Source organism: Anoplophora glabripennis, unplaced genomic scaffold (assembly GCF_000390285.2).
Source record: "Anoplophora glabripennis isolate ALB-LARVAE unplaced genomic scaffold, Agla_2.0 scaffold1113, whole genome shotgun sequence".
In the NCBI taxonomy this organism is placed as follows: Eukaryota; Metazoa; Arthropoda; class Insecta; order Coleoptera; family Cerambycidae; genus Anoplophora; species Anoplophora glabripennis.
The window spans coordinates 76,575-104,383 of NW_019417231.1; the positions used below are offsets into that span (position 1 = coordinate 76,575).

Genomic DNA, 27,809 nt, shown 5'->3' on the forward strand with positions numbered 1-27,809 from the left:
TCTTAACTGTTTCGTTATGACTATTTACTATTTATTTGTTCTGCATAAGCACTATTTAAACAAGAAGCAATATTTACTCTTCCTAAAAGTAAAAAACTCACCAACTTATTTTTGTGTTTAGGAGAATTTTCATGTTTCTTAATTTTAATTTCTAAATGTTTCAAGTCAGAAACTCCAGTTTTCGTCCAGTTTTCTTCGCCTCCTCCAAACAATAAACATACAAAACAAAAAAATCTATTTGTTTGGTCACAACCACACAACCACAGGGTCTTATCATAAATGTTTTTATCAAATTTGCGAAAGCCGGCCCACTTTTTGCACTCTTTCTGCACCTCAACTAAATTCAACACTGGCGTTGGACGTCCGTTATTTTTCAATTCGACTTTTTCCTCTAAACTTAAATTACTAATAACAAGTTTTTTTATTTCACAAACCCTCATTTTAAACTTAAACTTATAAAATATAATGTCTTAAAAAGCGCCAAAGCAAAAACAAAACACATATAACCACACTTCAGTGATACGGGTTACTGCCTCATGGAGTCCCAAAACAAAGCGCGCGAGCCTATCGTCGCCTATCCCCTCCACGTGCCAATTTGTCCAATCATATGTAAAAATATGCTTGCACGATGGACTCAGATTTCACGGTCCGCGATGGAGTGGGGATTGCGTGCGCGGTTAAACATAACTCTTTGGTACGATCATAGATGGAAGATGGCATTAACCTGAGCTACGTTCACGGAGTACATGCACTTTATGCCAACCTAACATCCAAAAGATATTGAATGCATGCTATTTAGATTTCTTATTGATTTAAATAAATACATTATTTTAAGTTTATAGTTTGAAAATATCTGAGGGGCGGAGTCCCAGAGTCCTCCTTCACGAGCCGCCACTGACGATACCTTAAAAATCTGTTTACACTAGGTGAAAGATATCGACTTTACCATGAAATTTTATTAAAATAAGTTTCCTCTTAAAATAAAAAAGTTAGACAACCTTTCGGTACTTTTCCGGTTTTCTTATGATTACTCACAAAGTTATCCATGGATGTCAAATTTCATTTTAGGAGCATAAAGGCCTTAAAAATGCAACAAAAAACATCTAAAGATTTTTGACATGCATTGTGTAATAAGGGAGATACATAGGAGTGGCCCTATTATAATAGACAACCTGTATACGTATACCGGGTGTCCCATTAAGGTCATCGACCGGCTGTATCTCAGAAACTATTAATTTGTCCTATAGATTTTGAGGAAAAAAAATTATGACTAATATGGCCAATAGAAATTCAATAAAATTATTTTTATGTTTTAATTTTAGCCGCTAGAGGGCGATTTCTAAAATAAAAGTAAAAAAACTGCTTTATTTTTAAAGAATCAAATGAAACAATAGATACAACTTAATCTTTTCGAGATCTGCAAATACTTCAAAATTTTTGTTGAAAAAATTTTGCTCCATCTTAAAAAATAAAGGAAGTGGGGTGGAAATTATTTCCTATGACAAAAAGTAAGATAACTCTCTATTACGTCAACCTATTTCAATGAAGTTGAGCTTGTTGAAAAGGCAATTGATTGCTTAATCATAACCTTAAATGATGTTTTTACACATAAAATAACGAAAAAATGTCGCAAGTCGGAACCCTGTATCTTCTTTCAAACTGAAGTTATTAACAAAAGTTTATAATCCAGTAACTTTGTCGCCTGAAAGTATGGGGTAGTATGCGTCAAATCCGGTAGTTCTGATTTTTTGCAGACTTGTTTATGATGTTGGCCTAATGAATAATCCAAGTTTGTGACCTCGAGCGCCGAACGCAACTTTGTCAAAAATCGAAAAAACCGCGAAAAAATCGGTTTTTTTTTCAAATTTTGGCGATTATAACCCTAAAGGACTAGTTTTTGAAAAAACTTTCTTAGGACGTTTTTAAAGTAGACTAAATTTGCTACAATATGATACTAGAACTGTCTCTGTAGACCCAATAGTTTCCGAGATTAAGCCTTTCAAAGCTTATCATTTTTTTCGAACTTCGCAATTTTTTGCAATTCTGTCGTTCTGAACGAATTTTGACCCTGATTATACTATCGAAGCCCTGTACTTTTATGATGGGATGTTAAAAAAGAAAATGAGAAGTGTGAACGATGATGTTTAAGCTAAGCTACGCATAATGAAGTAAAAAAGATAAGTACAACAAAAGTTAATAAGTTTATTTGTTAGGAAATTGAGTAATATTCAAAATCAAAAAATTAAATTAATTTAGCCCTCCTGGAAGGTCCCGGTTGAGGTTCGCCCGTATCTGGATCGACGTATTGGGATGGCATGTCCCCATCAGGGGATGGTGATGAATCGTCGACGTCTTGTGCCCACAAGTCATCCTCCATTTCGACATCGGACAGATCGTCGCCTTCTGGGATATCTACTATTGCAACATCAGGTATATTGTCACAAGAGGCCCCGCTGCAGTGCCTGCAGACTGATGAGCATTTTAATGAACGAGCGAGGCCTGACTGCCGATATTATTGAATGTGCAAGAGAAACGCACTTCTTTCTATAGGAATCCAAGCAGCTTCGTTTGTCTTTTAAAATTACTGCTTCGAGCAACAGTTTCAAAGAATCAGGGATAACTGAATTTACATTCTGGAAGAAGTCGTCGGATGGTGTGAATTGTGTTGTGTCGTACACTTGCGACCGTATATCCTCTCGTATGACTTCAGCAGCTGCTTTCACCACGCGTAGTCTTTCTGCTTGAGGATCTGAACTTCTACTGTCATACTATGTACTGGTGAGAATTTTGTGACCTGTGTTTTTAAAACAAACAGTCGTGTGTTTGAAGGGTCTCTCAACGATCACAATGTCCTCCCCATACTTTGCAAACAAGCGATTTTTGACTGTTCGTAGTTGAGGTCGTTCTCCTTCTATCTGGTCCATGAGTTCATCTAGAGAGAACTTACACTCCTCACTGTTCTCTTCCAGAAATGAATAAATCTTTTCCATGGCCTCATCAACTGTGGGATACTGACGATTTCCCCTGGACTTTCCTGTTGGTGGTGCCTGGTAGAGCTTTGTTTGGCAAAACCGATGATATCTAGCATCAAGGGCTACCAAATCTGTGTTCTCAGATATACGCTCTTTTATTTTAAGAGCCCATTCATCACCACGTTTCTCAGCTGCTCTCAAGATTGTTGCACTGAGAGACAACTTTTCCGCAGTAATGATATTGTTCCGTTTTTCTGGCTTCTTCTTCCTTTCTGCCACAAGGAACTCTTCAGTTATTTTGTCTCCACATAGACAACAGTGTTCTCTGAAATTGAACTGCTCTGAGACTGATCTCGTGGCCCTTGATGGCGTAATATTTGATTTTCCACTGCTAACAGCTGCTTTGATCAACTTCGGATTGTTGTATTTTATCTGACAAGCACTGTGCACATATATCTCATTTACACCCTTCAATAAACGCTGATTTTCTATGTTCTTAAGGGAAATACTCGACGCAAGAAGGGTTTTTACACCTCTCTCCTTCACTAGGCGCACTTGACCTTCACTTAAAGTCTCCTTACATATAAAACACAAACCCACGCTGGGACTGGGATCAGACATTCTGTAGATTTTGAGTTCAAACGACACTCACGTTATGGGCAGCAGGCCAGTCAACAACTGAAATGAAAAAAAAAATTAAAAATAGGGAAGGTTAAAAACGTGCTACAGGTGGGTCGGATTCGTGACTTTACACGAGCAATACTAGATCAGTCCGTCGGAGGTAATTGGAACTTCATCCCGCTAGAGTTATTCGAGTGACGTCTAAAATATTGCAAAAAATTGCGAAGTTCGAAAAAAATGATAAGCTTTGAAAGGCTCAATCTCGGAAACTATTGGGTCCACAGAGACAGTTCTAGTATCATATTGTAGCAAATTTAGTCTACTTTAAAAACGTCCGAAGAAAGTTTTTTCAAAAACTAGTCCTTTAGGGTTATAATCGCCAAAATTTGAAAAAAAAACGATTTTTTCGCGGTTTTTTCGATTTTTGACAAAGTTGCGTTCGGCGCTCGAGGTCACAAACTTGGATTATTCATTAGGCCAACATCATAAACAAGTCTGCAAAAAATCAGAACTACCGGATTTGACGCATGCCGTGATGTATAAAGTTACTGGAGTATTAGATAAAATAATATTTTTTTTAAGAGTTAAAGAAAAATGCATTTTTTAATGCAACATCCAGTATTTATCTGCACAAAATACCGAGGACCTGATAAATTATTACAGGTTACGGCTTGAGGCCTTTTTTTTTTGTTACTTTAAGTGTAAAAACACCATAAAATAAAAAAGGTAGCATTATATTTGAATTTTTTTAAAAAACTGATAAAACTGTTTTATTCAAAACAGGGGCAATTGACGGTTTATTTATTTTTTAAATTGAAATTCAATTTAAAGTTATGATTAAGCAATCAATTGCCTTTTGAACAAGCCATCGAAGTCGGTTTACGTAATCCAGAGTTCTCTTACTTTTTGTCATAGGAAATAATTTCCCCCCCGCCCCCTTCCTTTTTTTTTAAGATGGAGCAAAACACAAATTTTGAAGAATGTTAAGAAAATCTCGAAAACATTAAGTGGTATCTTGAGGGACATTGTCAAAGTCGTAGTCAAGGTCGAACTTGACAGTTAAATTACAGCTCTTTCCAAATTCGTAATAAAAAATAGAGGTTACCATTGAAAAAACAAGATTGACCTTGAAATGACCTTGAAGGTCATTGTCAAAGTCATGGTCAAGACCAATTTTGGAAGTAAAATTTCCTGCTCTTTCCAAATCTGCAATAAAAAATAGGGGTTCCCATTTAAAAAACTTAACTTGACCTTCAAATGCTTGGTCAAATCCAAGGTCACCATCAAATAGGAGGCATTTCACGTGAAGCGGACAGCGAAAAAAAGTGACGTTCTGAAATTTGTTCATATTCGACTTAATTGTACTTCTAGTAGGTATGAATGTGAATACACAATTTATTGGAAAATATTTTTTTTTTCATGTACAAAACTGGAAGTGAACATTCATGTCAGAATTTTAGTAAGATCGACCAGTTTTTTTTTGATTTTTTTTATTTCAAAATATAGCCTAAAGTACATCCAGAAGTTTTAAAATGGGATCTGCATTAGTTTAGAAGATAGATGAATTAAAGTACATACATGTCGCACTGAGGGTGGTACCTAGCCTTCCTTAGGTTGACTGATTTGCGTGATATCACAGTAAAACCCTGCGATATTAATATGTATTAGGTATCCTATTTAAGTGTACTTAAGCTCTAACAATGATGTGGGGTAAGTATTATTCAAATTAAAATAGTACAAATTGAACAAAAATATTAGTAAAAAGCAGGTTAGAGGAACAGCTACAAAAATAATGAAAAAATCAAAGATCAAATAAATTAATAAAGATAAAATATTTTTGAGTGAGTGCATAACCTTTTTTTTAATAAAATAAATGAATGAATAAGCAATTTATGTCTCCCACTTTTCCTGATTGCATAACCTTTGTTCAATTTGTACTACTTATTAATTTGAATAATTAATACTTACCCCACATCATTGTTAGAGCTTAAATACGCTTAAACAGGATACCTAATACATATTAATATCGGAGCGTTTCGCAACCAGATGACCTAAGGAAGGCTAGGTACCACGCCCAGTGCCACACGTATGTACTTTAATTCATCTATCTTCTAAACTAATGCAGATCCCATTTTAAAACTTCTGGTGTATTATAAATGTACTTTAGGTTATATTTTTAAATAAAATAAAAAATAAAAAATTGGTCAAACTTACTAAAATTCTGATTTGAAATGTTCACTTCCGGTTTTGCACATGAAAAAAAATATATTTTCCAATTTCATTTTATAATTAAAAAGAACACTAAATTTTCTATATAAGTCGCCCTATTCAATATTATAAAATAAATTTGTTTAATTCGAAAAACTGTTTCCAAAAAATACGAATTTGAATTATGACAATTCTTTAGAAGCCCATAACTTGACAAATAAACATCATACAAAAAATAAATTGTGTGTTCACATTCATACCTACTAGAAGTTACTACTAGAAGTACTAGAAGTAGAAGAATTAAGCCGAATATGAACAAATTTCAGAACGTCACTTTCTTTTCATTGTCCGCTTCACGTGAAATGCCCCTACGGGACAGGGAAAAATCCTTACACTTTTGTCTGGAACATTTTTTCCCAAAATGCATTCTTCGAAAGTTTTTCTGCCGCACCGGGACTTTTGGATAGCACTGTATATATATATAGAGTGTCCCAAAAGTAATGACATACAGAAAATTTAATTTATTTTACCCAAGAAATGCACTAAATACAATGTTGGTCATATACTTACTTTCTCAGTCATTGGACGTAGTTCTCCCGCCAGAACAATTTTTCTTGCAACATTTAGACTATCTTGGGCAAGCCTTAAAGAAGATATCACAGTTTCTTTCAACAAATGCAGTCCAGGAGCTGTAGTACTCAAAAATGATTCATGTTCTAAAATACCTGCAAATAAAATAAAATTACCAACAATTAATACGTCTTCCAATAAAAATTTTACCCCATTCCCCCAAAATTCACAATGAGTTTTAAATAAATTAACAATTTTTATTCTGATGGGGTTGCATTTTGGCATAAAATAATAATATATCAAATAACATATTTTCACGTTTTAAAAATCTATTGCCTGGTTTCTGAGAAAACTATAAATTTTTTCTGTGAAACTGATTTTCCAAAATTTATTAATAGTTTAGGCAAATTAATAGGAAACAAAGAACTTCAAACTAACTTTATGCATTACTTAAAATGATCCCAGTAACATTTAGTCGACAGTTTTAAAAAATATCCAGTTGAACACAGTACACAGAAATCCATGAATCCAGAAATGACTCGATCGCTACCTAAAAAAATTGTGTGCCTTTCTTTTTGGTTTTTATTACTACAGTTGGTTACACTGACACTGATTCGTTGTATTAGATATTGAAGACAGAGAAGTAAATATAATTGTACAGTTTCAAAGGACATTCAGCCATCTACTTCTACAGTCAGGGAACAGTACGGTTGTTACTTTCCGATATAAAACGTACCACAAAACGGGACAGTTTGTTACTTAAACTAGACTCAGTCAAAAATGGTCGTCGGCATTTTGAAGCTTTAACTCTCTAGTTTCAAGATTTTTTGAAAAAAAAATTTTTTGAGGTACGGTTATCGAGCAGTCAAAGAAATACCTCGATTATCAACATGAAAAAGAAGAATTTTTCTCGATTGATTCCAAAATTTTGATAATGATTAATATTTAGGAGAAATAAACATGTTCTTTCCAAAACTTTAATCATTTGTAATAGAAAAACGGTTCAATGAATCAATTTGTCAGTTTACAGGATTATTGTGGGTACGTTGATCTATAAAAATTTCTATCAACATTAGGAAAACTCAATATTTGTAAATTAGCAGTAGATTTAAAAAAAATCTGTAAAGTAATTTATTTGCACTTTTTTCAAATTAATGTTAAGAAAGAAAAATAAATGTTTCTTTAAAAATCATGGAAGGTTCTTGCAGACTTTATTCAAGTTTTCAAAACCACCCTTACATTTAGTGTGAGGTCATTAGTTATTGAGATATTGATGATTAAGGACAAAATGATCCTTTTTCATTCAAAGCCAGGTATCTTATAAGAAAAAAAACAAACTAAAGCTGAATAATCAAGCCAACTGACCCATGCATCAATCCAAGTGAAAAAAAATTTCCTGACCTTTAAAATAAACAAAAAGTTTGGAATTTTTTTATCACACTATTTCCTATGATTACACAATAATCAGAGCTCAAAAAATTTTCAGAGACGAAGCTTCAAACTTTTTTATCTCGATATGACCATTTTTCGCTGAGATGCAGCCTGCCAAAAATTGCCAAAAATTGGAGATTTTATTTTGTTCCCTTAATTTTTTCCAGTAGGGTATTATAACAACACAATAAAAATAATGAATGCAATAAATAATAATGATACAAGAATAATTTCTTAGATCTAAATATGTCGATAGCAATGTCTCTTTACAAATCTTAGACTTTGAGGACATTCGTCTATTTTAACTTATCTGATAGTGGTTTTAAGGCTTTTATGGTCCACACTGTTATTTAAGGTACATGGTTTATTGGGTTGTTATGCTGTGGCCTGTGTATCTGGTTACCTTCAGTGTAGAGGCTAACAGAACTTCTAAACCTGCCCTAATATTGATTATGATCCTTGTTCATGGTTCTAAGGCTGCTATGTATGATTTTACACAAATAACCTTTGGCCGTTAGGAGTGGAGTAAAATAAGTAATTTGTAATACTTGTTAAGAGAGCATCATGGATTCCTCTCGTCGAGAGCAAGTTAAGCTCAATACTCTTTTAGTGTGACGTCACATATTTAGGCAACCGGCAACAAATTGCCATAGTTGAAATTGTACAGATCGAATCTAACCCTTGTGTACTATTTACATAGATACTATAAAAATGGACAACTTCAAATTAATTTATTTTTACAAGGATTTTAAGAACAAACAACACGTGTTTGGTAAAATAGATACACTAAGGTGCTTAAAACTTACCAAAAACGATATAAAAGAATATTCCTAAATTTAAATAAAGTAAAAATTTAACATTAGCCGTGTTATTCCTAATGCTCATGCTCGGAAAGAATAGCCTCATACGCAGGTGAGATTTTGTTGATAATGTTATTGCTGGCAACATTAGCGTATTTTCTCCTGTTTTATTTAATCTTGGCATTTTCTAGTTCTACTAAGTATTTTTATTGTTTTTCTTGATGCTCTGCTGTGCCAGTCTGTTTATCAAGTGTTTTTTTTTTTTTCAAGTGATTTATTATAGACATACTTTTAACCAGAACCAAACTTTTCTCGAATGGTATTCTGTTGTGAGGCTACATCGTTTTCATGAAATTATCTTTAATGTGCATGCTCAATAACATTGATATAATTTTAATTTATTAATTACTATAAAAGTCAATATTGTTCTATAAATTTAAAAATATAAATTCTATATTTCTTTTAGTTTGTCACTTGGGGTTTGAAACTTCTTAAATATTTCTAACATTGCTAGAATATCGCGATATTTAAGGTCATGACAAAGAAGACATTTTTTGCACTTATGTCCAAAGTACATAAGGTCGAAAATAGATCTAGTAAAACTGCAACACTACTACTAAGTACGCTTAAATATTACCTGAGTGATTAGTTAGCTTCATAGTAAATTCTCCCAGTGTTGATGTCTGACCTCTAATACCAGTTAATTTGGTTGCAGAGTTAGTCGGTTCTATGTAACCCTTAGTATCTTCATCTAAGGCTGTGTACCATATCAATGATACTTCCTCTTTTAATTCTTTATAACCTTGCTAAAATATTTTTTAAATTTAATGCCTGGTTCAGTGAGAAACTTCTTTGGTTTTATTTCATACTTCGCTTTAAAAAAATAAAATCATTCAGACAAACTTTTAAATTATTATTCTTCTACTTACATCAGACAATACATGTAAGAAATGGTAGAAATTGTACTTAAATTATATAAAACAAAGTAATAAAAAACTTAATTATTTGATAGTTCATCCACCTGATTATTTTAAAAGAAAACATTTAAGGTTATAGTAACAGTTAGTAAACAAAACGAGATTTTTGCAAAAATGAAACACCTAGTATTAAATGTTTTAATTTGTTGGTATACCATAATTTAGTGTTACCTATGCCCTTTACAGGTACCAAAATTCCCATTGATATTACGCTTCTGAAAAGAGTTACTAGCAGCTCCAAGCACCCTTGCATCTGTCAAATTTTTTCTTTAAAAATTAATATCTCAAAATCTATAACTCCTAGGTATAGGGAATATTTAATAAAGTCAGACTCAAATTATACGTAGAATCCGAAAATGCAATAATTTACTTGGGGGTACCATTTAAAATAAGAGAATTAATGTCAACTTCTGGTATAACCGGAAGTGCCATAAAGTTCTAAATATTTTAGGTGTGTTGGCCCTACTGCCTTTCAGAGGTTGCCAGTTTCAGATTTTCCGAGATATTGATAATGGTAATTCCTGGTGGGATATAGTATCTTCAGGATCATTATTGGTTTGATAAGTAGAATTTAGTAAATTTTCTTTCGACATATTCCATATATTTTATTTACCACAGATATAGACATCTTGATTGAGTTGAATAATTATGGATTTTTTTAAATGTCCTATGTACATATTGACAATATCCCAAACTTCTTTTGTGATATTGGTATATTGTCAATTCTACTCTAATAACCTGCTTCTTAATTTATCAGAGTACATTTACCTTTCATTTTTATGTAATTCCTTTAAGTATAAATTTTTGAGTACTCTACTCTCCACAATGGTAACATCCACATATTTGCTTTAAGGATGGCTATGCTATTAGGGGTGGCTAGGGGGGCCTTTCAGAACAGATCCTTACTCGAAGCAGAGTCAGTACATCATACAAATGAAAATATAAAGCTGCTCCACAGGAACAATTTATTTTATTCACTATTCAAATATTCCTATCGCAGATTGTGGTTGGGGCAATTGGAAGTGTTCAGTGTGCACTCTTAAAACTGCAAATAGCGGAGGCGTTGCTGGAATATATAGCAACCACAGACCAGCAGGTCATGAATAGGGGAAAGCAGCCAACTTTTGTGAACCGCATCCGGAAAGATGTGATTGTCATTACGTTGGCTTCTCAAATTATTACAGAAGGGATCTCTGGATGGAGGGTCACAGACTGCATCTCGATGTCCGATCACAGGATGATTGCTTTCAAGATGAAGTCAGATTCGGAAACGATAACTCTCCGACGAAATCCAAGGGCAACAAACTGGGAGGTATATCGTGGTAACCTAGGGAGCTCCCTAGAAGTGAGCAACCAGGGTGAACAAATAACCTCCACAAGGCAGTTAGATAACGAGGTAGAAACCCTAAGCAGTTGCATCGTCTCGGCATATGAGGAGGCTTGTCCTCTCAGGGCGGCAGGTGGGCGCAAGGTCCGCTGGTGGAATAAGACCCTAGAGGGTCTCCGCCAGACGGCCAGGCGTGTCTTCAACCGAGCTGTCAGGGAAGGGGAAGGGTCCTCTTGGGACGATTACAAAACTGCAAGGAGAGAGTTTAAGAAGGAACTTAGGCGTAGCAAGAGATCTGGCTGGAACGCATACTGCAGTGAGCTGGAGACCCTGCCGGAGACAGCCAGATTAATGAAGATCTTAAGCTGCGACAAAAGGGAGAAATTAGAATCATTAAAGAGGGAAGATGGGACTTGGACCACTTCCAGCGAGGAGTGTTTAGAACTTCTGCTGGAAACTCACTTTGCAGGTGGAGGCCATGTCGTCGAAGGCACCAGGGCGGAGCCAATGCCACAAGCAGATTGGCTCCTGGCCAAGAAGCTCATTAGCGACGAGGCAGTAACCTGGGCAGTGAATGAGTTCGAACCCTACAAGGCAGCGGGGCCGGATGGAGTTTTCCCGTCGTTGTTGCAGAGGGGCCTGGACATTCTCTTGCCATGTATGGTGAGGGTCTTCCGGGCCAGTCTGGGGATGGGCTACGTCCCACAGGCTTGGAGGTCAGCCAAGGTGGTCTTCATCCCCAACGCTGGGAAAGAAGACTACACTGCGGCAAAGTCTTTTAGGCCTATTAGTCTCACATCCTCTCTGTTTAAAATGATGGAAAGGATTGTGGACAGGTCTCTGGTGGATGGGGCGTTGAATAGATACCCAATCCACACGAACCAGCATGCATATAGGCGGGGCAGGTCCACAGAGACGGCCTTACATAGTGTCACACATAAAGTAGAGAAGGCCCTTCACTACAAAGAGGTCGTATTGGCAATATTCTTTGACATAGAAGGTGCCTTCGACAAGGCAAAAACTGAGACCATATGCAACTCGCTCCAAGACCGGGGCACATCGCCTATCGTGGTCGAATGGGTGAGTTCGCCATTGAAGGAAAGGAAGGTTAGTGCAGTCATGAGGGACTGTCGTAGAGACCTGGGAGTGGGAGGGGGATGCCCTCAAGGCAGCTGCCTCTCCCCGCTTCTATGGTGCCTAGTAATGGACGGTCTCCTGGAACGCCTAACCTCAGAGGGATACAGTGATGCCCAGGCTTACGCCGATGATGACGTGGTTCTAGTCGCGGGCCGGGTTTTTGAACGTGGTATGCGACAGAATGCAGGGAGCCTGTAGGATCATAGAGAGGTGGTGCGAGGAGATGGGGCTCTCAGTCAACTCAAAGAAGACTGAGATGATCCTATTTACAAGGAGAAGGAAGATAGGTGATTTCAGGGCTCCAACCATGTATGGGAGGCCCCTGACTTTGGTCAGGGAAATCAAATACTTGGGGGTAATCCTGGACAGCAAACTGTCGGAAGGTAGTTGGCAAAAACTAGACACTCAATCCAAGGGTGCTTCACTGGGTGTACACGGCGGTGGTCAGGCCGAGGCTACAGTATGGGGCCTTGGTCTGGTGGCCGTGTGTGGACCGGGTGACGGTAGCCAGGAAGTTGGTGAGAATCCAGAGACTTGCCTGCTTAGGTATTACAGGGGCAATGAGGACGACCCCAACGGCCGCGTTAGAGGTCCTTCTGGGGCTGCCGACCCTTCCTACATGGATTATGAGGGAGGCGATGGCGGCATACCTTAGGATAAGGGACGCCGGTGGTTGGAGAGCAAAGGACGCACTGAGGGCCATGCTGCCGTGGCCCTGAGGGCAGAGAGGGATATCCCAATATCCGCCATGAGGGTTATGGAAGCAGAGGACCGGCTTAGGTTAGAAAGGAAGTATGTCACCACTTTCCCTTCGAGAGAGCAGTGGAAACAGGATGGTGATATGTTCTCCCCGGGATCCCTAGTATGTTATACTGATGGTTCTCGGGTAGAAGACGATTTTTCAGGAGCAGGAATTTATCTGGAAGGCAGCGGCATCCAGGAAAGCTTTTCACTGGGTATGTATGCTACAGTCTTCCAGGCCGAGGTTTTTGCTATTTTGATGGTAGCAAGCAAGGAGGAGGTAAGGAATTGTGCAGAGGAGAAGATTTTTATCTGCTCCGACAGTCAGGCCGCGCTCAGAGCGGTTAGCTCCCCAAGGACTAGGTCTGCCCTTGTCCAGGAATGTGGAGACGCTCTAGAGTCATTGTCCAGACGAAGAGAAGTAGAGTTGGTTTGGGTCCCAGGCCATATGGGTATCCCTGGTAACGAGAGGGCGGATCAATTAGCTCGTCTCGGGTCCAGGGGACCTGAACCAATCTCAGGTATCACACGAGGCGGCATTAATGGGGCCCTCAATAAATGGGCCTATCAAACTTTAGGTCAGAATTGGAGGAGAAATAGATGATGTAGGCAGGCCCATAGTTTTATACATGGACCTAGCAAATCCAAGACGAGATGGCTGCTGAGCCTCAGTCGAAGAGCCCTAAACCAAATGGTGGGGGTTCTGACAGGCCACTGCAGACTTAGGAGGCATTTAAGCCTAATAGGAATTGAGGAGGACCCTCTATGCCCGAAATGTGGCGACGGGGAGGACATCCCTGTCCACCTTCTGGGACAGTGTGCAGCCTTTGGGAGAATAAGACATAAAGTCTTTGGAGCTGAAGAGCTGCAAGGGGTTGAGGTGAGAGACCTTCCATGGACCAAAATCTTGGCGTTCATTAGGGCGTCGGGTAGGTTCAAGGAGGGTCAGAGGCAGAGAGTGGTTAGGTGATGGGACGGCGGGGTAGGCAAAAAGGACCCACTCGTGGCCTAATTGCCAGGCTGAGGCCGCCCCTTTACTACTACTACTACTACTACTACTACTACTACTACTACTACTACTACTACTACTACTACTACTGCTACTACTACTACTACTACTACTACTACTACTACTACTACTACTACTACTACAGGGAACTCGTGCGGAATTCATAGGAAGTTAGAGAAATTCAGAGGAAGTCAGAATTTTTCACATTGCATTAAAAAATGTTATAAAAAAAAATAATGTAGGGTACACTTGTATTTCGCATGGTACTTGAAAATACCATTATAATTTAATTTCATTGATCAAATTTCTCATTTTATACTTTATTACAGATTATTACGTAAATATCAATATTAATAATAATAGTAACAAAAGTTCTTCCTAAATCAAAAATACTTCTGACTTGGAACTAGCCTTTCTTAAATGAGAGCTCTTATGAAAAAAAAGGGTAATAATGATAAAAGTGATGGCAATGACTATAGAGATTGACACTTTGATTAGTAAGCATGGTAATAGAGCTCGCCTATTATAGTACCTACTGGGTGTTTTTATTATTGTGATCTAATTATTATGTTCGGTACCTATGTGTAACATTTCCAATTTTTCTGTTTTAAATGTCACTATACAGTAACATATCATTATTATCACTGGGTTTGAAAGAAAGTGAGGAATTTAGAGGCAAAAAATATTTAAAGATCTAATTCGATATTTGAAAAATGCTAGACAAATTATTACAGACAATAAAATAAAAAATAGGTTTAATAAGGGGTCTTACCATAGTATTCACTGCTATTCTTGCAGTCCATTCCCCTCCTTTAGCACCTGGTCTTTTTACAAAGGAAGTGGTTAATTTAAAATATCCATCGACAATTTCTTGTATACCAAAATTAGTACCATCATGCTTTAACCAACCATATTTTCCCAAATTGTCGCCTTGTTCGCACCAATGTCTAAAAAATATTGTTTAAAAAAAAAATACTTACTATTTCTTTAAATGTAAAAGAATTATTTATTATTAAATTTGAGAAAATTAACTTAAACAGGATTTCTTACTGAAAATGATCATATTTTTTACTATACGAAGAAACGTTCCTATAAAAATTGGTCCTTTGTTATGTTAGTATAATTAAATACAAATCCAATTATAATTAAGAAAACTCATAAAACTTAAATTAAAATTAAAATTGTTCTATATACAAAGTGTACCACTTAAAACTGTAATATCTAACAATTATTTTAATTTTTGTCCAACACATTTTTTTTAATAGAGCAAATTAAACATGTGTGTAAAGATTCACTTTTCACCCCCAAATACACGTCTGCTTGGGAAAGAAAAATGATAGTGTTACACCCTTAAACGGAACACCCTATATACATTTTTTTTACAAATATCATTTATTTTATCAAATTTAACTTTAATTTAATTAATCAGTTTCATTTTGTTACAATTTTATTTAAATTTAATAATAACGCTACTAAAATGCAGTTGTAGATTGGAATATTCATAATGTTAACATAAATTAAAGTCTTATCTGTAAAAACAACTGAAGTAAATAAATTACATATTTACATTTTTCATTTTACAGATTTCAAATATATAAAAAAATCAGGGTGTTCCATATAAAATAAATCTAGAAGTCAATTGTCTTTTGCAAACTGACAGCCGAATAACTTTTATAGAAAACTTTTTTTTTAAACCAAACAATTTTTTTTTTCTAAAATCAAAAATAAAAAGTTATAGGAGTGATCATTTTCAGTGAAAACCTCATACAATAGTTATATTGAGGTTAACTCATATTTATATAACCATACTGCTACGTATTTTAAATACTTATTTTATAAAGTTAAAAAGTTTAGTATAAGAGCTGCTGTAAAAAAATAGTAAGAATCAGATTTGCAGCAAATGCTTGAGTGACTGAGGGTGTATAATTGTGAAGCTTCCACATTACTGGCACAGTTAAAGAACCTGGGGGAAGAGTGTTTGTAAAGCCGTCTATAGTGGCACATTAGCAAGTGTTCGCCATCACATCCCTCAAGGCCATGTTCAAGAGAACACAGGAAAGTAAGTACTGTGAGAGACCTTGTATCGAGCCGCCGTCATTGTTTATAATAAATGTCAAAACAGCCATAAAGTAGATGTGGCCTCGATATAAGGAACGCCTGCAAGCTGGGGAGAGACAGGGATTCATTCCTGATATAGACTTATAAGTGTTGAGTACTGTACTGTTAATAATTGATTTTATGTTATATTTAATTCCTGGATTGTTATAAATATTTTCTCAAATTACCGTGTTTTAACATATCAGAAGTGGGATGAGCTTAAATAATAAACAATAATAGTTTTTATCTGTTTTCCGTAAAAACAATTTATCGCTGTGAAATTGTGTTCAGTGTGCTGTGAAATTGTCTTTAGTGTTATGCACCGCACACTATGTATTAGTTAGTGGTGAGTACACAAAGCTTTACACTGACTATTAGTATTGTTGAGTTGTCTAATCTTGTCAAATTTGGGTGCAGTAAAATATTATTTTGAACTTTTACCCATTAAGTATTGAAAATTAAAATGAGTGATCATCAAAAACGGCGATCTCGATCTCGTCGTCGTAGTCGCGTAAAACGTGTGAGAGATCATAGTACAGAAACAGTCGATTCTCTAAAAAAGCGAATTTCGGCGTTGGAGGACATGATTAAGAGAAATAATTTTCGGAGCGAGGGTGCAGGGCCAAGTTCGGAAGTGCGTCAGTCACCAGACGTTCTTGCCACGTCGTCTCAACATAGCACGTCGCAGATCGCTAACCTTGCAACGCTGCAAGAACCACAAGCGACATCGTCGCTTTGTTATTCTCATTCATCACGATATGTTGTCCGCTTAGAATTAGTGCCGGAATTTAATGCATCCGTTGACAGTTTAACGATGGATCAATGTATAAATAAAATAAATGCCATCGGCGACCTATATAATTGGGATGATCACGCCAAAATCTTCTGTATGACCGCACGACTCTCAGGAAACGCGAAATTATGGTACGATTGGATTGCCAAATTTCAATGCCGTCTGTATGGCAAGAGTGGGAAAAGAAATTAAAAATGGCTTTCCCCAGTAACAAAGGAATTGCATTAAAATTGAGAGATATGCTAAATACAGAGCGAAGGGCTGATCAGGACGTTGTGTCATTTTATTATGAAAAGCTCAGTATCGGAGGAGTATGAGGTTATTACAGATATTATAATCTCAACTTTAAACAATAATTTATTGAAGGCCAGCGCGCGCGCTGCTAACTGTAAGTCCACGGAAAAATTGTTACAGTTCCTCACCAAAACCGACACGTCACTTCTCGCCGAGAATCTGAACAACCAAAACATCGACATAGTATTTCTAATCCAAATGAATTTAAGAGACCCCTAGTTTGTTTACGTTGTAATAAGCCGGCCCACAAATCATTTGATTGTTTTATCAATAAAAATATAACATGTAATTATTGTAAACGACCAGGTCATGTTCGTAAAAATTGTTTCAAGTTAAAATCGAGAAGTACTACTTCTACAAAAATTAATTTAATTAGTGAGGACGATGCAAAATTTCATATACAAGCTAAATTAAATAATGAAACTGTTTCCGCGTATATTGACTTTGGCAGCGCTTGCAACACAATAAAACCACAAAAAGTAGATGAATTAAAACTGCCTATTAATAAGGATCGAAAAATAAAAGTACAAGGTTACGGTGGTTCAATTGTATCCACTCATGGCTCAATAGAAGCTACCATTACTGTCGATGAGGTATCTCGATTTGTACCTATTCACGTAGTAAGCGATTACTGCCAAACTTTTGACTTACTTATCGGTCGAACATTTACGGAATCGAAAAATATTTATGTCACTAAAACAGCAGATAAGTTAAATTTCTACAAAGAAAATAATGCATTACAATTAAGTCCAGAAGTTTCAACTGATAAAGTTAAAATTAATTGTAATAATACTACAACATTGGTACCCAGAATTAATCGAATTACTGTCCAATCTGAATTATGTAATGGCGAACTCATTGCTAACTTTTCGGAACAGAATCATAATAATATAATGTTAATGATTCCCAAAACTTACAATTTTATAACAATTTGAGCATATTAACGGTTTTGAATATCAGCCATCACGATGTTCTCATTGATTAAGGGAAGTGCGTTGCACGGGGAATCCCCTCGGGGCAGTCTGTGACTGAAGTACCTATGCAATCCACAACTCCGACTGAAATAGAACTCCCAACGATTGAATGAAATACTTGAAGAATACAAAGATTGTTTTGCTGCGACTAACGCGGAGCTTGGGAACACCAACGTCGAAATGAAAATTAGGTTGACCAATTCAATGCCGGTAGTTTACAGACCATATTCGCTCTCATTTTATGAGAGAGAAATTGTCAGGAAAATTGTGAAGCATCTTCTAGAAAATGACATTATGGAGCCTGCTGTTTCCGAATACGCGAGCCCAATTAAATCGACTTTTTCAAACTCTTCATTTAGATCATCTAGGACCATTTTCTGAATCTCCAAATGGAAACGTTTGCTTACTAGTAGTCGTTGATGCATTCACCAAATTTACTTGGTTAGAGGCCGTGAAAAATACAAGTTCTCCATTCATCATCCAATGCCTAAAACTCCCTTTTTGGAAATCCCGAACGAATAATTACCGATAGGGGAAAAGGTTTACGAGCAAATTAATGCAAGAATTTTGCAAAGAGGAAAATATCAAACATGTTCTTAACACAATAGCTAGTCCAAGAAGTAATGGACATATAACAGAATGGGTTGAAAGGTATAACGCCACTATCTTAAACACCATGATAACAGCTGTTGGGGAAAATTATGATTCATGGCAGGATAAAATACCTGAAGTACAACGATATATAAACGCAAATATTAGTTCTACAACGGGAAAAGCACCCTCCGATCTATTGTACGGGTTTCAACCGAAATTAGCGCACGACATTACTTTAAAGCAAAATGGGAATACTAATAGATTAGACAGACTTAAAGTAAATCGAGATAAAGCTTTGTGTAATATAAACAAAAGTGCATGTGCTATGCGGTTATGTTATAACAGAAACAGACTTGAGCCATTACAGTTTCAAGTAGGAGATATGGTGATGATTGAGAGGACACCCCTTGTCAAGGGCCTAACTAGTGGCAAGTTGGTGGACCTGTTAAGGTGATGGTAGTGCTCCGAAATAATCGTTATCAGGTACAGTCACTTTCACAGGACCGTAGGCGATTTAAAGGTGTCCTAGCCAGCGACAGAATGAAGTTTTTTTAGAACTCAGAAAATATAAGAAGAGTGAGTTCATATTTTTCTTTGATGACGAAAATTGACTGTATTAAATTTTATTATGAAATCAATAATAATTTGGCTATACACCTTTTAAATGGTTAAGTTATCATTTGGAAATTATTGAGTCCATCGACATTTATTTTATCCCTTTTGTTAAGTGCTGTTAAGTTCATTGTTACGTGTACTCCGAAGTAAAACCCGTTAAGTCTGTTGATACGTTACTCCAGACAAATTTGAAATGTGTACTCCAATTTTTTTTATTTTGTGCATTTTGATTTTGTTTGCTAGACTTTTTGTTTGTTTATTGTTTGTTGGGTTTGAGAACTACAATATTTTATGATGAAGTCTAGATGTTAGTTGTTATCTGACAATTTATTTTTACTGATACACTTGTTTTGTATTGATAAAACTCTTGAGTCCATTTCCTTCACATTTAGAGACAGCTTCGGTCGACTCTTCGGACCTCGGTGCTCCAATGTACCTCCTGTTGAGTCCAGTGCGCAGTTTCTTTATGTGCACTCCAGCACATGTCTGTAGAGTCCATTTTTGTGTGTACTCCAGCAAATTGTCTGTCGAGTTCATTTTTGTGTGTACTCCAGCAAATTGTCTGTCGAGTCCATTTTAGAATCTGCTGCTACCGTGTACTAAAAGTAGCAGCTTTTGTCGAGCTGACCGAAATTAATCAAATGCACTCCCAGTAGCTGACTCAAAACTTAAAATAATAATAATAATAATGATTATGATTAATAACTAAAACAATTATTTTAAGTGCCATTGCTGTTGTATTCTTTGTCTCTTTCTAGGACACTTCAGGACATTGAGATCTTGAGGTGCCATGTGAGACAGGATTGGGACGACGCTGTGTCAGGAAGGCCGAATGTGAGAGACCTTGTATCGAGTCGCCGTCATTGTTTATAATAAATGTCAAAACAGCCATAAAGTAGATGTGGCCTCGATATAAGGAACGCCTGCAAGTTGGGGAGAGACAAGGATTCATTCCTGATATAGACTTATGTGTTGAGTACTGTACTGTTAATAATTGATTTTATGTTATATTTAATTCCTGGATTGTTATAAATATTTTCTAAAAATTACCGTGTTTTAACAGTACTTATCTCCTGCTGCTTATCCTGTTTACTCAGTCTTGCTTGCTCAATTGTCAAAGAGGTCTAACTGACAACTAGTTTTAGAAAGAAATTGATTTGATTGATCATTAACTTTAGGAAACTGATCTGATTGTTCACTAGGTTAAGATAAAGCTTTCAAATATTCTTTTGAAGATCCAATTAAACTTCTTTTTGAAAGAAATAAAGAAACCAAAGAAACAAACTAATCCTTTAATTTTTTTACCATTTCATTCCAATGAATTCAAGCCCATTTAATCATTTAATCAAGTGCAAATTTTTCAAATTTAAAATCAAAATTAATGTGCCTAAAGTACCTGACAGTATCTACAAGATTTGAATTAAGATTTATCTAGTATTTACACATGGTGGTAACACCCTACTAATTAGTAAAAAATAGTAGGTCAACTTGTTAACCACATATTCTTTGGACTAAAATAATGAGACTTTTTTTAATGCCACTTTTCATTTCGGAACCACATTTTCAAAATACAGGGTGTCGAAATTAAAATTTAAAAATGATTTTTATTGATAACTCCGGTGATTGTAGATATTTATTTTAAATTTAGCACATATTTTGATATTGTCGGCACACTTCTTGTGGAATTTTGGTTTAAAATGAGGGGAGGACCATAGATCCTAAATCTTACAAGAGTGAAAAATATAGAATAAAACGCCGCTTTATCCAAAAAAAAAAAATATTTGGAAAGCATAGGCGTACTCAAACAAAAAATATGGAGTCCATGGGTACCTACTGCAACCTCCCTCCCCTCCGTTCACGCTTTGATATTTTACGCCAAAATTACACAAAAAGTGTGCCTGCCAACTTAAGATCAAAATATGTGTTAAATTTCAAATAAATATCTCTACAATCACCGGAGTATTATAAATAAAAATAATTTTTTAAAGTTTCATTTTGACACCCTGTATTTTGAAAATGGGGCTCCGAAATGAAAATTGGCACAAGAAAAGTCCCATTATTTTAGTTCAAAGAATATGTGGCTAACTACTTAACCTACTAGTTATTAACACCCTCAATAGTAAAATTATATATTGAGATCATTCCACAGAAACAATTTAGTTTTTCATTTATACATCGAATCAGTGAAAAACACATTTTTGCATTTTTCAAACGATACACAATATAGAGGGTGTTCCTTAATGATATGCGAATATTTAAAGGTGTGATTCTACATGGAAAATTAATGATAGTTTGCTTTATAAACTATAGTCCAAAAATGTTCTGTTGTGAAAATACGAGGTGTTAACATTTTAGGAAAAAGAATATTAATTAATATTTTCAAAACCACTCGAGATATTTCAGTGATATTTAGTATGTAGTGACAGTTAATAAAGACGCATGTTTTTCAATCAAACATAATTTTGAGCTCAAACAGTGGCATGTGTACGAGCAGCGACTTTGATATTTTTAAAGAAAAAGATGGTTCAATTCGAAAGATAAAAGCTCTCTTGAGTTTTTGTCCTGCGATGCAATAATAATAATGATAATGATAATGATAATGATAATGATAATGATAATGATAATGATAATGATAATGATAATGATAATGATAATGCTAATGCTAATGCTAATGCTAATGATAATGATAATNAACAAGTTATAATAATAATATAATAATAATAAATTTTATTTCATATATGCCAACACAGGATACGAACGTCAGATTTAAAAAAGAGAAAGACAGACTACAACAATACAAAACTATAATAATACATAAATAAAGTCTTACATATTACTTATACTTAACGTATACATAAAATAAATATAAAAAATAAGATGTAGAGACAATACGAATCATGTATAGGTATCTAAGAATTCCTTCAGTGTAAAAGCTCCTTTCATAAAGAAACTCTAAAAGTTCTTTTTTGAATTTAAGAGACACTGGTTAGATTTCTTATTGTTAGAGGTAGTTTGTTATAAATTGTACTACATGTATAATACGCACTTCTCTTAGAGAGATAATCTGAATTTATCAGTGAAAATATTAGCTGCACATCTTGTATTGTGATTGTGAATCGTAGTACGACAGGGAAATAAATTTCAATAAAATCCAATTGTTTCTTCTCAATATGACACAATGACTTCAAAGTTTTTTAAAATTATACAAATATGTATTTTCATATTTAAACAAAATTATAATGTTATTTGTTACTAGTTTGGGCTGAAATTTCTTTTCAAATGATTTTAATTTTTTTCTTCTCTAGTGATAGTATAATATGCAAAATAGGAAAGAGAATAAAATAATTTTATACCGCATTAAAAAGGACTCTAATTTACCTCATTACACCTACAGCTATTCAGAATTATAATGGATTTTCAACAAGAAAATGAATATTTACAAATTACCAACTAATTTGCCTAAATAGAATAGAATAGAATAAAAATTCATATATGGTAGAAGAAGCTTTAAGTTATGTTCTAGAAGAAATATTTCAATATTTTGTCAAAATGCACTAAATAACAAATAGAATAAGTCAACCAATATCATCAATCAACGACATCTCAAAATAATAATCCAAAACATAGAACTTTTATTGCATATTTAAAAAAGAATTTTGCAAAATGCAAACCAAAACTTTAAAAAACCAACACAATATCTGGAATATCTCAAACCAACCAATTCAAACCAATACCAATGTCTGGCATTAGCTAAGTCCACAACACAGGAACTGTTAAACATATGCCACCATACCATAATGAAAAATACTACAATCAACTTGTTTTACACAATTGATGAACTGATGATTAATGGATGATTGATAACTGATGGATGATGGATGACTGATAGAATGATGTTGGATGATGGATCATTGATGATTGATGATGGATGATTAATAGATGATCGATGACTGGTTGATGATGATGATACACATTATGATAATGATAACAATGATAAAGATAATAATCAGAATGATGATGATAATACTGATTCTGATTATGATAATAATAATAACAAAGACAATGACAATCATAGGTGCCGACTTCTCGGGTGCCCCGGAGCACCCGCAAGAATTATTATCAGCTTTGTTAGAATACTATATTTCTGTGCTACCTACTTTTACGTCTACATAGTACATATATTTTCACTTGTTATTCCATAGAAGTTTATTTTTTGTTAAAATTATTAAGATTGTTAAATTTTTAAAATTTGTATCTAAACAGTAATAAAGTTTAATTATTTTGACAAGTTTAATTCATTTCGATATATTTTTTAAAAAGTTTTTCATAAAATCTAATTTGGAAAGATACGTATTTTAAATCTTTTACCTCATGCTATTTCAAATGACGACTCATTTCTCTTGCTTTTTAATGTTATCTGGCAAAAAAATGCTTATAAGGCAACCGAGCTCCCGACAAAAGTTTTAAAAGTCGGCGCCTATGATGACAATGATGATGGAGTGTGTTTATATAAGAAGGAATAGCATACTTCATCATACACCTTTGTCTGGTGGGCTAAACAACTATTAGAGAAATGTATTGCTCGTAGGAAAATTATAAAGGGTCACAGACAGTTTGTCCCATTAACACATTCATGATGACGATTTTTTAACAGATCTGTTGTTCATAATTTAGGAACTCCAAAGTCAGATACAACAAATTTTTAAAATACCTATATGATTTATGATGCCAAAGACTTCAATAAATTTTCAAATATTTTTGAAAACTTCCACTCTTTTCCGCGGGCATTACAAAATTCCCTGACTTCTCGCGGTTTTAACTGTTTTCTATACCTGTAACACCTTGCATGTGACTATGTTTTCAATTTGTTAAAAATCTTAATAAAGTAAATTGCCATAAAAAATTAGGGATCACCCAGTAAAACCTTCTATGATGCTCATTCCACCCAAGTTCATAATTCTTATGAAATAAATAAATAGCAAAGCAATCATATTAGTTGTAGGATATTTCATGTTACTCATTTTCTTATACCTCATTATTTAAAATAAATAAAATGTATCAAAATATAATACCTTATACCATCACCACCAGGTTTCAATCTACGAGGAAAGTACCACATAAGACCAGCAACTAATGAATTAGGATCTCTAGTTTTTAAACCAAAATAAACACCAGGTCTGTATGTACCCCAAAATACATCTGGGACATCTAATCCACTTCGAATTACTACCTAAAAAAATGGTATTTTAACAATTGTCTAATATGGAAATTTTAGTCATTATTAAGAATTTTTAAAGTTAAGGGGGGGATTTAGTATGTGTCTTTTTACCGTGTAACAGAGCTTCAGATGAGGACACAAATCATTGAAGAAACTAACATAATTGGATATTATTACATATCAATGTATTCGCAATGGTTCCCGCTAGTGAGTGAGATAATTTTCAATGCTCATGAGAACAGAAGAATAATTTTAACCATACTGTTCGTGTCAATATATTGCATTTACGAAGGAACTAGGTCAGGCACAATAACCGAACTACTTCACTCACTAGAACGGACACCTAGAATCATTTGTATTTAATTTTCAGATTAATATTTATTAATAATTCTATAATTTGTATCCTCAAGTAAAATATCAACATTTTACACGATCGTCCTTTTTATTATGTCCCTAAAGCAAAATTGTCGTAATTCCTACTAGACAAGATGATCTTCTAACATTAATTAGTTTGTATACTCTCTCACAGGTGTCGCTACCCTTGAAAATGAAATTAAACACAGGGTTGGTTTATTATAAAATGCGTGCTAAAATAAAGCATAATGGTCTAATATTATCTTTGATATGCCATTATCTTTCAAATCATTATTTTTTGTAAATGTTAATCATTGTTTTATTTTTTATTGAAAAATGAGCAATCTACATTGTAAATGTTGTGGTAAACGCACTGAATCTCATCTGTGCTTAACATGTTGTATCTGCAAAAATACTTTTTATCATGGCTGTGTGAACATGTCATCAAGTGAGACGAGGTTAATCAATAGTAAAAAATCGATCTCTTGGACATGCAATAAATGTGATGATATTGGTGCTGATATTAATTCCTTAAAAGCAGCAATTATTGCACATCAAGAAGAGGTGAAGGAATTAAAAGCAGCCAAAATTAGTGATCAGCGTACGATTTTGAAGAAGTTATCTAAGAAATCAATGACAGGAATATTAGAAAGTGCAATTTAGTGATCTTTGGTATCAGTGAACAGTCGCCTAGTGTAAGCAAAAACGAGCGTAATGCTATTGAGAAAAATAATGTATTCCAAATACTTGACTTAGGTTTTCCTACTGTTCCTACTGAAGATATAAAATACCAGCGATTAGGTAGGTTTGATTCCGACAACACTTGTCCTCGCCCCATTAAAGTAATATTTAATGCTGAAACGTATGTTCAAGAAATTCTGAAAAAATCTAGAAAACTGAAAGAATCCAATGATTTTAAACATGTCTACATTACTGGTGACAGAACTCCTAGGCAGATTGAAAATTATCGCAAAGTGAAGAAAGAACTAATTGAAAGAAAACAAAAAGGAGAAAATGTTAAAATCAAGTATGTTAAAGATGTTCCTAAAATTGTTGATAATTTAAACTAGAAGCCTCACCCAATTATAATGATAGTCATAAATTATTACACTGTTATTATCAAAATGTTCGCGGTTTGAACACTAAATTAGTTGAATTCTACAACGCTGTATTATCAAATGATTACGATATTATAGGTCTTACGGAAACGTGGTTAACTACGGGTATCAGTGACAATGAATTATTTCCAAGTGACTATACAGTATTTAGGTGTGATAGAAACTTTGCTGCGACGGATACGTCAAGAGGAGGTGGTGTTTTAGTTGCTGTTAAAAATTATTTTAAGGTTGATTTGATTGATGTGTCTTCCATAACACTTGCTGCGCCTATGATCGACATAGTTGGATGTAAAATTAGTAAGGATTATTTCTCCGTTTGTATACTTTTTATTTATATCCCTCCAAATCTGTCACTAATTTATTTTGAATCATTTATTGACAGTTTACTGTTATTATGTATACAAAATAGGAAAAATACTCTTATTATGGGTGATTTCAATGTACCATACTTTGGTATCAATGTAAATGATACGAAGTGTATAGCTTTGAGCAATCTAATTGATATGCTTAATTTACAGCAATATAATAATGTATTGAACTGTCAAGGCCGATCACTAGATCTTGTATTTTCTAATTTCACTTGTAACATCCGTAAAGACGATTTGCCTCTTGTAAAAGAAGATGCCTACCATCCTTCATTGATATTAATATTTGATTGTAATTATCAGCGTTATGACCAATTTAACGTTAAGAATAGTGAAATAAACAGAGAATTTAACTTTAGGAAAGCGAACTATCCTTTAATGTACGAACTTATTGCAAATGTGGACTGGTCTGATGTATTAAAATGTGATAATATTAATGTTGCGTGCGAAGTGTTTTACAACATCTTGAGTAATATTTTTGATCAATCTGTACCTCTAAAAATTAATCGTCGTAGTTGTTTTCCATCATGGTTTACTAGTGATATTATAAAAAAATACGTCTTAAGGAATCAGCATTTAAAAACTATAAAAGGTTCAGAACAGATTATTATTATAATAAATTTAGTAATTTGAGAAGTACTATTAAGATTCAGATTAAACAAGCATACAACAATTTTATTCATAATTCTGAACGTCTTATTATGTTTGATTCTACTAAATTTTGGTCTTATATAAATAGTAAAAAAGGCCATTCAAGCATTCCAGGTACAGTAAAACTAAATGGTATTGAATATAACAGTCCACAAACGATTGTGGATGCATTTGCTACTTATTTTCACAGTGTTTATGTCACATCTGACGTCAACTACGAGGCTAACAAAGAAGCAATAAATAGTTCATGGTGATATTATTAACATTCAGAAAATTACCGAGTCTAATTTTTTTAATGTGTTAAAGAAGCTAAAAAATTAAATGACTTCTGGTACTGATTCCATACCTAGTTTTGTTGTAAAAGACTGTGGCCAAATATTAGTAACTCCTTTGTTGTATATGTTTAATCTTTCACTATCCACAGCGACATACCCGGATAAGTCCGGTATATGTCCGGTTTTAAAGCTAGGCGATAAGTCCGTAATATCTAATTATAGAGCCATCTCCATTTTATGCAATTTTTCAAAACTTTTAGAAATTATAATTTATGAAAATATTAACGCTTCAGCTAAAAATATTTTCTCGCCGGAACAACATGGTTTTATTAATAAACGGTCTTGTATGTCTAATTTAGCTTGTATTTCTCAATACATTTGTGAAACCATTGATTGTCAAGGACAAGTTGATGTATTATACATGGATTTTCAGAAGGCGTTTGATCAAGTTGATCATTATATATTACTCCATAAACTTGATAGTGTTGGGCTATCTAACAATCTAGTTAAGTTTATTAAATCATACCTAACAGATAGACAGCAGTTTGTTTGTTACGAGGGGTTTAATTCATTCAAATTTAATGTGACATCTGGTGTCCCTCAGGGATCTAATTTAGGACCCTTGTTATTTCTTCTATTTATTAACGATTTACCCAACAATATCTCTT

At 34.5% G+C, this 27,809-nt stretch overlaps 1 protein-coding gene across 3 annotated transcripts in view; it reads right to left on the reverse strand.

Annotated features, from left to right (window-relative positions):
- LOC108914645 (mannosyl-oligosaccharide glucosidase GCS1) overlaps positions 1-27,809 on the reverse strand; it is a 58,497-nt gene that overhangs the window by 17,561 nt on the left and 13,127 nt on the right. For all 3 annotated transcript variants that reach the window (XM_023456065.1, XM_023456064.1, XM_023456066.1), the window contains 4 exons: positions 24,233-24,390; positions 14,566-14,740; positions 9,240-9,408; positions 6,372-6,526 (listed from right to left, as the gene is read on the reverse strand). In XM_023456065.1, the coding sequence (XP_023311833.1) occupies positions 6,372-6,526; positions 9,240-9,408; positions 14,566-14,740; positions 24,233-24,390 (657 nt within the window). The remainder of the gene's footprint in view (positions 1-6,371; positions 6,527-9,239; positions 9,409-14,565; positions 14,741-24,232; positions 24,391-27,809) is intronic.